General features: G+C 34.8%; 1 protein-coding gene across 4 annotated transcripts in view; it reads right to left on the reverse strand.

Moving 5' to 3' along the window:
• Window positions 1-1,698: 1,698 nt before the first annotated feature.
• The window catches only part of CCDC186 (coiled-coil domain containing 186), a 40,509-nt gene continuing 29,441 nt past the window's right edge, over window positions 1,699-12,766 (reverse strand). For all 4 annotated transcript variants that reach the window (XM_020882455.2, XM_020882457.2, XM_020882454.2 and 1 more), the window contains exons 11-16: window positions 12,404-12,659; window positions 11,591-11,780; window positions 10,368-10,448; window positions 7,886-8,096; window positions 6,154-6,373; window positions 1,699-5,475 (exon numbers count right to left, since the gene is read on the reverse strand). In XM_020882455.2, coding sequence (XP_020738114.2) covers window positions 5,392-5,475; window positions 6,154-6,373; window positions 7,886-8,096; window positions 10,368-10,448; window positions 11,591-11,780; window positions 12,404-12,659 — 1,042 coding nt within the window. In that variant the 3' untranslated portion in view covers window positions 1,699-5,391. The remainder of the gene's footprint in view (window positions 5,476-6,153; window positions 6,374-7,885; window positions 8,097-10,367; window positions 10,449-11,590; window positions 11,781-12,403; window positions 12,660-12,766) is intronic.

Raw genomic sequence — 12,766 nt, forward strand, 5'->3', positions numbered from 1 at the left:
CGGGCAGACTAGATCAATGGCAGCAGGGGTAGTGGGCCTTTGGTCAGACTTCATAAAATATAACCTGTCTAAGAAATACCATGGCAGGCTTAACTGCTTTGGGACAAGTAACATGTAAGGATGCTGAGAACACATCTTGCCCTTGGGTCTTTAATTATTAAAAATAAAAACAGTGAAATGGATGATATGGAAAGCCATTCCAGTATTTAGTTTCCAAGTAAATGTAACTAAAAGTTGACTATCAACAGGTAACTATTTCAGTGAATGCTAAAATTTCAGTGAACTCTTTTTGCACTGGGTTAAATGGCAGAGATCTTCTTTCAGATACAACATCCTACCTCTCCCCCTTTTTTCCTGAAGTGCAATTATGGGTAGACCATCTGACTGGCTAGCAGCACGGCCTTTGAACAATTTAAAAGGCTGAAAATCCCTCAGAAATAGAGTATGACTTAAGTGGGTGCTTCTTTTAAAAAATTAGAATCAAGTCTCCTAACTGTAATTTAGGGATTAATAGTGCATCTCTGCAAGGGCAGGGACATGAGAGTCTGGTCACACTGTTCTCAGCATTAGCCCTGGTCAGCCAGAGGCAGCCTCCCAAGTTGCTGGTCCCCTGGAAGAAGTGTGCCCTCGTCATACACTCACTGACCGAAGCAGACTTTAGTAAGAAAAAGCAGGACTTCCCTGGTGGCACAGTGGGTAAGGATTCGCCTGCTAGCGCAGAGGACACAGGTTCCATCCCCGGTCTGGGAAGATGCCACAGGCGGAGAAGCAACTAAGCCCGTGCACCAGAGCTAAGCCAGCATACCGCAACTGCCAGAGCGGGCACTCTGCAGCGAGAGGCCACCACCGCGAGGCCGCGCACCGCAGTCAAGAGGAGGCCCTGCTCACTGCAACTATATACATGTATAAATTGTTTTAAAAGAAATCATTAAAAAAAAAAAAAGCAGGCTTGGATTTAAGTTCATTGGAAGGGTCTTTCATAACTGCAGGTCACACTGACCAGTTAAGAACCATAAGCTAGTCTCTTCCAAAAACTCAACTCTTTTTATATACTTTCTCTTGCAAACAAATGTATAAGCCACTAAAAACAGATTACTAAGTCAGTCAGCAGAGCTTCCTCAACCCTATTAATTGTACCTTTATTTTAAGGATCCTGATTTCAGGGGATTCCTTCCAATACTGAACTCTTTAAGAAATGTGGCATAATCTGTGTGTACCTGAACTGTTATATGAGAAATGGAAAACAACACACTGCGATGTGAAATATCCATCATACAGGTTACCTGCATGAAGCTAATGCCAGTTTAGTATCTTTTTATTGAACCTACTAGATCTTTATTATTAAACCTAGGTAATTTGGGCAAGTAAGTTCCATAGTTTTGTGGAAAATCTGAATTTATTACTGGCTTGTCAAGTTCAACGAGAAATTTTCACATAGGCAGCCATTTACAAAAGGCCAGATTTTGCAATCAATAATTTAGGCAAAAATTTAAAATACAACGTGGCATTCAATTTGTTTACTATTGTTCACTGACTTGTAATTAGAATAAAGACAAAAATAGAAAGTAAAAATTCTTATTAATATGGTTTAAAAAAGAACATTCAAGCAATCTGAATCAGTCTTGTGAAGTCTGGAGAATCAGTCTGCTAGTAGTGGTGTGTGTAAATAATAAAAGATGCCAGTAAAATACAACTTGGTAAACAGGCATTTCCTATTTAATAAGTACAATATATACATAAAATTCTCTTGAAAAGCTTCATTTTATACAGAAAGATATTTACAAAATGAACAGTGTAATCAAACTAAAGGTTATCTGTACAATGCACACACATATATATATATGAACTTTGGAAGATAAACAAGTTTCATCATAGTCAAAATGGACAGCCATATGCATTTTAAAAAAGAATTTCATTTCAGAAGAAAAATACATCTTTAATATACAATTATATTTTTCATTTATTTTCCTGAAAAATTCTATTTGGATTCTCTTTTGATTATCTTCTCATGTTCAATCTTGAAAATTTTCAGGTTTCTAGTGCCACCAACCGATATTAAACATAAACAATCTTAGTGTCAAAAAAGAAATCTTTTGTTTTAAAAAGGTTACTGGAAGACAGACCACTGAACCCAGCATTCATAAGGCAAATTAACCATATGGAATAACATGATTGATAAACATAAAAATATTTTCATCGGGGAACATATACAACATTTACAGTATTAATGGTTTCTAGTGCTTTTTTTTCTTCCACTGGAAAATTCTGGTCTGAAATTATATGTAAAAATCTTTAGAAAATAATATACTGCAAAACAATTTAGAAACAAACATGACACCATGATTAAATTCATCTTTATGAGCATCAAGTGGACATTAATAATTTACTAAAATGGCAAAAATTAAGTGCCATTTTATGGTCTTTGGATTTTTTTTTCCCCTTCTTAAAACAATAATTAAACATCAAACTGTGAAAAAAGTTAGGAAATGTGCAGAACCACCACAAAAACAACAATCTGCTCTCAATGTACCTCAGCAAGGATTCGTTTCCTAAAGCTTCATGCGAGTGAGACTTCTGGATCACCCGCTTGCACAAGTGCATTAACCTTCTGCTGACAAGGGCTGGCTGTGGGCTGTAGACTCAAAGAGCAGCTCCTACTGCTTCCCAGCGGTTTTCACTAGACCATAAGCTCCATGCGGACACGAATTGCCCTGTCCAGTCTGTCTACAGTATAATGTTGACACCCTGTACGGTGCCTGGCAATAAAGGGGTTTTCAATAAATGTGTTTATTTAAATAACATTTGTTGGTAGCCTGACAAAATTTAATTTCAAGATAAATTGCTTTAAATGGTTATGGATAGAAAGCTTAAAAAACAAACAAAGTTTAAACTCATTCTACTGTTCAAATCCACCATTTTCAATCCTTAGAGCTTAACAGGCTAAAGTCTGAAGTGGTATGGGAAAAAGGCAGTCACAAGTAAGTATTCACTTTAAAATTAAAACCTAGTAAAGTGCATATGTATGTATACATACACACAAAAATAATTTCCTCCTCAAAGAAATCAAAATAGTGCTAACAAAAACAGCCTTTGATGTGTTTAATTAATAATAAACAGACAAGCCAAAATTTCCCCCAGAAGTCAAGTTTATCATTTATCCACACCATTTTCCTCTTCTGGACACCCCATTCTTCTTTCCATATATTGCCCTCTAAATGCTTAATCAGGATCAGTCTAGAGAGAGATCTGATAAATGCACATTGCTGTACACACTTTTGCTCAGTCATGATCTATATACAAAAGGATATAGTAGAAACTAAAGAACAAAAGGAAAATAAATCATTTTCTTCAAATTTTCCACAGTTCCTTACATTTATGGGGGGAGCAATAATAAGTCAATATATGGTTTATAATTGCATTCTTCTAAAACTGTTTAACCATTAATCATCTTTAAATGAATGCTGGCACAAATGTCAATATTGGAATGCTTCATTTTCATATGCAATATATGTATGCAAAAATGTGTGCATGTATGTACATATATATTTTTAAAGTGTATAGACATAGAATACTGTAGATATGACCACTATTTGGTCTCCATTAACATATTTTGTGTCTTGGAAGGAAAAAACAAATACTGTAGTATATGAACCTATATCACATAAGAAGCTGTAAAAATTTAGTTACATTAACTAAATAGTCTTTGGGAGCATCAATACTATTATCAAAAACAACTAGGAAAATAATTCAGATGTGATTGCACTTACCCTCATTTCTTTATTTTAATAAATTATTACTGGTAAAGGAGAGCAAGACACATTATGGTAAGACCAAAACTTTTACAGTTATTTTAAATATAAAGTGTTTCTGAACTTATATTTCCATTTTGAAGTGAAAAGATTTTGTTTTTGGATGAAACCTATTAACTCAATATATAGAAAAAATAAGATGCTACAATGAATCATCTAACCTTTAGTAAATGATCTTTTTACACAATGGTAAGTTGATTAAAAACAAAAATTAAAATACATTAAAGGGACGCTGCCATCAAAAGCCCAGCCCAACTGGTAAAGCCATACAATTCTTTAAAGGCTTTTAACCCATCACCTCAATACTTACTTCTCTTGCGAGGAAAAGGATGCAAAAATTCAAAATAAAAATGAAGCTTGCTGCAACATCTGTGTATGTGCCAAGGTATCATTACAGAAATGATCAGAATATAACGAAATGTAGAAAATCACAGTGAGAAATTACAAGAGCAAAGAGAAAAATTCAGTGACAGAAACACCGATACTGTGACCAGCAACACTTGAATGCGTATCTTCAATAAATATTTTAAGAATCCAACAGGATACATAAATTTGGCTCTAAAACTCCTTTGGTTACAGAGATATAATTATTTTGTGTTTTAAATAAATATACTGAAACACAGCATATTTAGGGACTGTAAGATCACACCACTATAACATAATTAAACTAACAGTAAAGAATGGTACACAGATAAAATGGTTAACAGTGCCCTATGCTGGATTCTCTTGGTAACTGGTTCTTCATAAGTATTTTATATTTATCTTTATACTAAATGTCAGTAAAACTAAAGTATTTCTGTTTCAAAGAATTCATTATTCATCTTTTGGTTCTAATGACTAATGCACTTCACATTTTAAAATACAACTTAAGTCCACAGGAATTTTCTAAATGAGCAAATTATTTCAAATCATAGTTTATGTAACTAGAGATTTTAAAAAACTTAACAATTAACCCAAATCTGAAAAAATTGTTCCTAGCATAAATAAGGAAGCCTGATAGAAGCATACAGTGCCCAATCACTGCTAGTTACCAAGAGCTAGCTTTCCTATTAGCTTCCATGAAGATCAAAGGGTTTAAGAATTCATTGGTGTCCCTAACACACAAGCAAATGTTATATCAGAATGTCAAAACAAAAGTTTTTCTCATTTCTTTAGTTTTATTCATGTTGGAGAAATAGCATATTACTGAATGATTAACACCTGTTCTTTCATGCATAATTTTGGAAAGTGAAATCATTTGTTTTTGACATTATATATTTTAAAGGGAAGAAATAAGGAGAAGTTTTCAAAAGCCCTTGTTGTAATGTTCAGCACTTCATATGACTATCAGCAAATTAAATTCAGTTGTTTAGATTCAATGACAGGCTGTCACTGTACAAGAACAAGTTTCCTCAGCGCTTACATTCTTACAGTATACACAGCAATGCATTTGTGTTGTAAAAAGGTACTTTTTTATACAGATGAAGCAAAACAAACTTTGTACTAGCTGCCACACAAAGCAGGGAGAAGTTTCTGACAGTCCTGGGCAGCGGCACCTGCTCCTCCTGTGGCTTCTGTCTGTTCACTGAGGAAGAGCTCTGTGTTAGGTTGTCTTCCTCCTCTGTTCCAGTTCATGCTGGTGTTTAATCAGACGTTCTATTTCTGTTCCAAGTGTTTGCAGATTTTCCTTTAGCAGTTGGAAAAAGGGGGGAAAGAAAACAGAACTACTAAGTGTAATAAGTAAAAAGATTCGATTTGAACTATTTTTCCCTAAATTTTGAACTAAAGAGTGATAAACAGTCATATCTGCCATGGGAGATAAACTCTGCACATGGATGTTTTCAGTGTAGCAATCCTGTATACTTCAGTCATACTTAAATCTTTTCACTGAAGCTATAGCAAATTTTAGTGCATAAAAGTATTATCAGATTAAAAAAATTATTTCTTAAACCCATTACTAACCATTAAGGCCCAAACAGCACAAACAGAATAGCTGGGTCAGATAACAGCTGCAAAAAATAAAATATAGCTGGAAAATACATTAGAAAATAAATACCTCAATCTTAATGCCTCAGTAATCAATTATAACTATTGTAATATATGTCAAAGACTTTCCATAGCAAAGTAAACCACTCATTTATGGAGTCTATCCAATAGTTACACTAATTTTTTTTTTCTCTTTCTTTCTTTCCTTGTTGATTTTAAAAATTACATTTTTCAAAAAGAGAAAAACATAAAATTTCATCAATGGAAACAATGGTTACCCTTCATTACAGAAACAGTCCATCCATGTGTTAGACTGAATAAGAGAGGTACCATTTCTGCCATGTTTCTTGGTTGGTAAGTGAATGAGAAATACAAATACCTTCAAAGTAATATTTTTCAGCAATGTATCCTCCAAAACAGCCTGTAGTTTCCGGTTGATCTCCAAAGAGAGTTCCAATGTTAATCCACTATCGGCTGGATGGGACGTGTACAAAGATGCCATGATGCCACCCCGCCTACTTAAATGCACTTTGTTAAAATCAGATGCCTCTGAAGAAAGTGTGCCTGATTCTTCTCGTAAAATGTAACTCTGAATTATTCTGTAAAATAAAGCACTATGACAGTTAACGTTCCTGCAGAATTTACAAATACTGCACTTTTCAAGAGTGAACTAATCCTAAGTGTAAAGATGATGCATAAAATAATTACATATTAGGTTAATAACAGAACTATATTAGAACATAGGGGACAAAAAAAAAAGAACTACATTAGAACATAGGGGCTTCTCAGGTGGCACTAGTGGTAAAGAACCAGCCTGCCAATGAGACATAAAAGACTCAGGTTCAATCCCTGCATTGGGAAGATCCTCTGGAGGAGGGCATGGCAACCCACTCCAGTATTCTTGCCTAGAGAATCCTATGGACAGAGGAGTCTGCCAGGCTACATACAGTCTATAGGTCACAAAGAGTCAGACATGACTGAAGGAACTTAGCAAGTATTAGAAAATAAGGGAATTTTTCTTATTCAGATGGCTTCTCAAATGATCCCATTTTTGTTATAACATGGTATTTAGATTTAAGATATATAAATATGGCTCTATTTTTTTCCTTATGTAAATCAAAATATGTGAACAATTTATTGTTCCAGTTTCAGTTAATATTTTCTATTTTCTTGCCACTAAACTTTAAACTTGTGTTGTCCTCTTTTTCTTTTAAAAGTCATGGGCAAGGATGTCCCTGGTGGTCCAGTGGCTAAGATTCAATGATCCCAATGTAGGGGGCACAGGTTCAATCCTTGGTAGGGAAACTAGATCCAACACACTGCAACAGAAACCCAGCACAGACAAACATAAATAAATAAAAATAAATGTGTGGGGAAAAAAGAAGAATGGCTTTGGTAACTTTAAAAAATTTTTAAAAAATAAAAGTCATGGGCAAATTTTTCCCTAAATCTGCTCAACAGGAACGATAATCCACAACCCCATTCTCTCTTAGAACCACCATCTTGAAAATAAGAAGCTAAGCAGAGCACAATCTATTTTTAAGTTCAAAGTTATTCCAGTATCAAAAAAATTAACACCTACTGAACTCTATATCACCTTAAAAGGAAAAATCTATGCTTTCCTTCATTTCTGTATTCCCAAAACCTAGAACAAAAATAAGTGACCAATAAAAGATTGAGAACTATATGATCATAGTTTTAAAAAAAATTTTGAAAGAAAGGCTCTTGATATAATTATTTGAACTCAGGAACTTTTTGCTGTATGAATAATGGTATTTTGAACACGGATCCCAGTACCATAATAATACACACTTTGGGACTTCCCTGGTGGTTCAGTGGTTAAGAATCCTCCTGCCAACTGTAGAGGACCTAGGTTCAATCCCTGGTCTGGGAGGATTTCACGGGCCAAGGGGCAACTAAGCCCATGCGCCACAACTACTGAAGCCTGCGCGCCCTGGAGCCTATGGTCTGCAATGAGAGAAGCGTCCGCAATCAGAAGCCAAAGTGCCACAACCAGAGTAGCCACGTCTCACCACAACTAGAGGGAGCTGGCATACAACAATGAAAACCTAGCACAGCCATAAACAAACAAAAATGAAAAAAACACATACTTTGTTTTTTTCCTAATTTCTTCCACCAGCTGTTTGATGTGATCCTCCATAAATTCTATCTTCTCATTTTTCCGGGCATGTGCCTTTTGCAGCCTTACTATCCTCTCAATCAGCATGGCCTTGTCTACTTCTGGGAAGTTATCTACAGCTACTGACGACCCAGTATTTTCTGGAGATCGATCTTCTGCACTGCTTCGAGCATTGAGGGACCCTTAAGATTAAACAAAACAAACAAAAAAAATTAACTTATTGTACTTAGTCTGGAGTCAACTCTAATCTCAGGCATTATTTCTTCTACTATCATTTTCAAATATTCAATCTAACAGAGTTGGGCACAGAACTCAAGTCATATCTGACCTGAGTTCTTGTTTTTGAATAGACTGATGATAGAAAAAAGGGTCTAGTATGTTTCTAAAAAACAGAAATAGGAAGTGGCAAAAGAGAAACAAGAAACTCAAGATACCAAAATTAAATGGAGACACACAGAAAGAGAAAAAAGTCACAAGACAGAATATAACCAGTCGGTTAAGCTCTGGAGCTAGTCTTCCTAGTAGCTTTCTGACTTTGGACTCTGTATCACAGTCACATCGTTTAAAACTGGGAACCATAATATGATCTGCCCCGGTGGACTGTTATCCTCATTTAAATGAGTCAATATGTCCGAAGAGCTTAGAGCAGCATACAGTAAGCAATAAGTAAATCGTAGCTATTATTTTTACCAATATCTGTTGAGAAGAATTTCTAATCTTTTTTAATCCTACAAAGACATATTTTTTTCAAATCCCATTTTGTAGATTTAAGTTAAGTAATATTATCTTATCCAAGGTTATACACTAGTAAATGGTATAACTGGGATCTAAATACCTATGTGTAATCTCAAACCCACTTCTTTCTACTATACAATTTTTCCACTATTATAAGAGTTGATGATGTTTTTCCCCTAATGTGCAACTCCTGGGAGGCAGTGAAAATGTCGTGGCATGCAGCTTCTAGAGTCTGAGTTCTGTCACTGTGGATTTGGTGAAAGTCAGGACTGATTTCCTTTAGGATGGACTGGTTGGATCTCTCCTTGCAGTCCAAGGGACTCTCAAGAGTCTTCTCCAACACCACAGTTCAAAAGCATCAATTCTTCAGCGCTCAGCTTTCTTTATAGTCTAAATCTCACATTCATACATGACTACTGGAAAAACCATAGCTTTGACTAGACAGACCTCTGTTGGCAAAGTAATGTCTCTGCTTTTTAATATGCTATCTAAGCTGGTCATTAACTTTTCTTCCAAGGAGCAAATGTCTTTTAATTTCATGGCTGCAGTCAACCAGTCCATCCTAAAGGAAATCAGTCCTGAATATTCACTGGAAGGACTGATGCTGAAGCTGAAACTCCAATACTTTGGCCACCTGATGCAAAGAACTGACTCATTGGAAAAGACCCTGATGTTGGGAAAGAGTGAAGATGGGAGGAGAAGGGGACAACAGAGGATGAGATGATTGCATGGCATCACCAACTCAATGGACATGAGTTTGAGTAAATTCTAGGAGTTGGTGATGGACAGGGAGGCCTGGTGTGCTGCAGTCCATGAGGTTGCAAAGAGTCGGATACGACTGAGTGACTGAACTGAACTGATGGAACAACTCTGAATTTTAAGTTTCCCCATTTATAAAATGGGAATTACAACACTTACCTCACATGACTATTCTGTGAGTAGATAATATGTTTAAAGCATTCAGCATGGTTCCTGGCATTCCAATAAAATAAATATGCTGATATTTTGCTGATTATCATTTTCACAATGCTAGCAATCAATTTTATAAACTATTAATTTTTGCTTTAAACTAGAGGCATATTTTGGAAAAAGAAATGGCAACCCACTCCAGTATTCTTGCCTGGAAAATCCCATAGACAGAGGAGCCTGGAGGGGCTGCAGTCCATGGGGTTGCAAAGAGAGTTGGACACGACTGAGCGACTCAACAACAAGAGGCATATTTACCATGAAAAAGCAAAAAGATTTAGAAATACACACACACACATATATATATATATACATACATATATATATATATATATATATATTCACATAATCTGAAATATAATGATAACCCCATCTCATTAGGTCTCAGGTGTTAAAAGCAATATAAAATTAAAAGAAAATGGAAGAAATGCTATACCATATCTCTCTATATAGAGATGGGTACAAATCTGAACTGAAAAATGGAAGAAGAAATTGCTGCAGAGAATGAAAAAGCAGATAAGGAAAAGGAGGTAAGGAGACAGATGGTATAGAACCCCATGACAAACTTAAAATCCTAATGATTAGAACTTAAACGTTTTAACTGGAAATATTTTTTACAATGTAATTGTGTATAACCTCTGCTTTTTATAATTCAAAATTACAGAAAAACATATCGATACCTTGTAAAACAAAAAATGCTATTTCTTTTTATAATCAATCACTGAAAAACTATAAAAGCATTAGTTTTTTACCTGATGAACTAGAACGACTTCCCATGCTGCTGACTTCTTTATCACAGCTTCCATTCTCAACCTGATCTAACTTTCTTCGTGCTGCAGGAAAAGAAATGGATTACTTGTGACAACGATCATAACCATCTGCCCCCACTATCTCTGACTTTAACTGCTAAAATCACTTAGGCCAAAATGGCATAGGCAACAAAAGAAATTTCTTGAATACATACAACAGGAGGTCTGTAGGTTCACTGACACAAAATGACATCTAGAAACGCACAGGTCAAATACGAAATACATGGAAATAACATTATGATAACTGATACTGACATCATTTAGGCACACAGAACCTAACTTCTGGAGTCCTGAAAGATTTAAAAGAGTTCCACAGTACCAGAAAATCACCCCAAATTTCCCTTCAATTACATCTATGAAAACTAAATTCTTCTGGCAAGTATCTGAATATATTTCTATTAAGTAAATGCTAAGTCTCTTTTATCATATTACTGTATGTCACCCTATTTTAATACAAATAAAACAGTGGGGAGTAGTAGAGAACAGGATGTCAGAATATCTCTTATTCATCTACGTATCCAATCACACAGCAGACTCCAATAACTGTATAAATTTTTAAATGACAGAAATCTGAGTTCTAGTTCTAGCTGTCAATTGTCGTGTTTGGGAAATTTATAGCTCTTCTGAATCTCAGTTTCCCCTAAAATTAAGGGTTAGGATTCAACAATCTCTAAGTTAGAGGTCATCAAGGTGGATTCAGGCACCCTAGATGCTATACATAACAATTCATAGACAAGTGTAGGTAGAAAATACTAGCACTCTACTTATATTTAATCTGATCTTCTTAAATTTATATTTTTCATGTTTTTCTAATGTGCATAAAATAGAATAATACATGCTTACAATTTACAAATTGGAGAACAAATACTTAAACACTTTTCATTGACAGTAATATGTGATTAACAAAGTCTAGACATTGCTGTCCTAGAAAGGCACTTTCCCAATTCTTATGTTCTGTGATTCTGTGAATAAATGCATTTTAGAATAGAACATGCTTTAAACTATTTATGAAATAACAAGGTCAGTCATTTGGTTTATGAACATTAAAAAGAACCTACAGCTCTACCCAGTGTGGGAAAAACTAATGTAAAATATATATTTTCTATAAATCCTTCAACAAAAACAAACAAGAACATTCAAGATCTAAGTGCAGAAGAATTTTATACCTTGCTGAAGTTGTTTGGTAAGATCCTTGACACTAGAGGCATGTTTACGTCTTTGAGTCACTAATTCATCTTTTAATTCTTCAACCTGGGTACTCAATGCTTTAACTTCAGTTTGTCTACAAGTGAGTTCAGCTTGCAAAGCCTGGACTTCCTCTTTTCGCAGTTCTTCTTCTTTTAACAATCTACTTTCCTAAATATTAAAATAAGATAAAAATAGCGATTTTGATATGTTTTAATTATTGCTCAGAGTTTAAAACCTTAAAAATACAAGGTCTTTGGTAGTAAATTCTTCTATCATCACTCCTTACCAGGTTGTTTATTGTGTTCCTCAAATTTCTTATGCAATAAAGTGGGGTTGGGGGAGAAGGGGAGGAGTGATATATTAATGCATCTGCCACCCCACACAAGCAAAACAACATGTGATACAGGTCTCTGTAGTTTCGGACTAAAGTCTTAAGTCCACCTCACAACTTGGAAATATTAAACCATTTTTAAGCTATAAAAATACAGAAATTTAAAGTCCTTTTAAGAAATACATGGTAATTCCAGTTAGGAATGACAAAAATCCTGGCTTCCTTACTTTCAAAAGTGAAATATTTCTTCATAACAATGTTAGGGAGAAATTTTGTTAAAAAATACGTAAGTTGAAAGGAAAAACTGACATTTCTCATAGCATTTGAAATTATCAGAAAGTCCGTGCTCATCCCACCAAAAAGAGCTTAATCATCTACCATTAGGTTTACATCTTTAGGGAAACTTAATTTATGCTTCTTGCTGTGTTGCCTTAAAAGTTAAATGTACACTAATACTTACCAAATTCATATTTGTCTGTTTCATGTGTTCACATTGGCTTTGTAACTGACTTTCACTATAGGAAAGTTTATCAAACTGTGATTGCAAAGAATTGGATTCAGATTGAAGCTGTGCATTCTTACTAGTGAGCTTTTCTGTAAACAGTAGTAGCTCAGATTCTCTTTTCCTACTGCCTTCGATGTCTTTTTGTAGGTCATTAATCAAAGAATTAAGACTTTCCACTTCTTCCTTCAAATTTTCAATTTCTTGTTTACCTCTAAAAAACAAAGTTTATATTTAAGAAAAAAAATTAACTATTAAAGGACATTAAGGGTTTGAGAATTTTCATTGACTGAAATGCTTTATAAAGGTACTTTTATTCTT

Source organism: Odocoileus virginianus, chromosome 7 (assembly GCF_023699985.2).
Source record: "Odocoileus virginianus isolate 20LAN1187 ecotype Illinois chromosome 7, Ovbor_1.2, whole genome shotgun sequence".
NCBI classification, from domain to species: domain Eukaryota; kingdom Metazoa; phylum Chordata; class Mammalia; order Artiodactyla; family Cervidae; genus Odocoileus; species Odocoileus virginianus.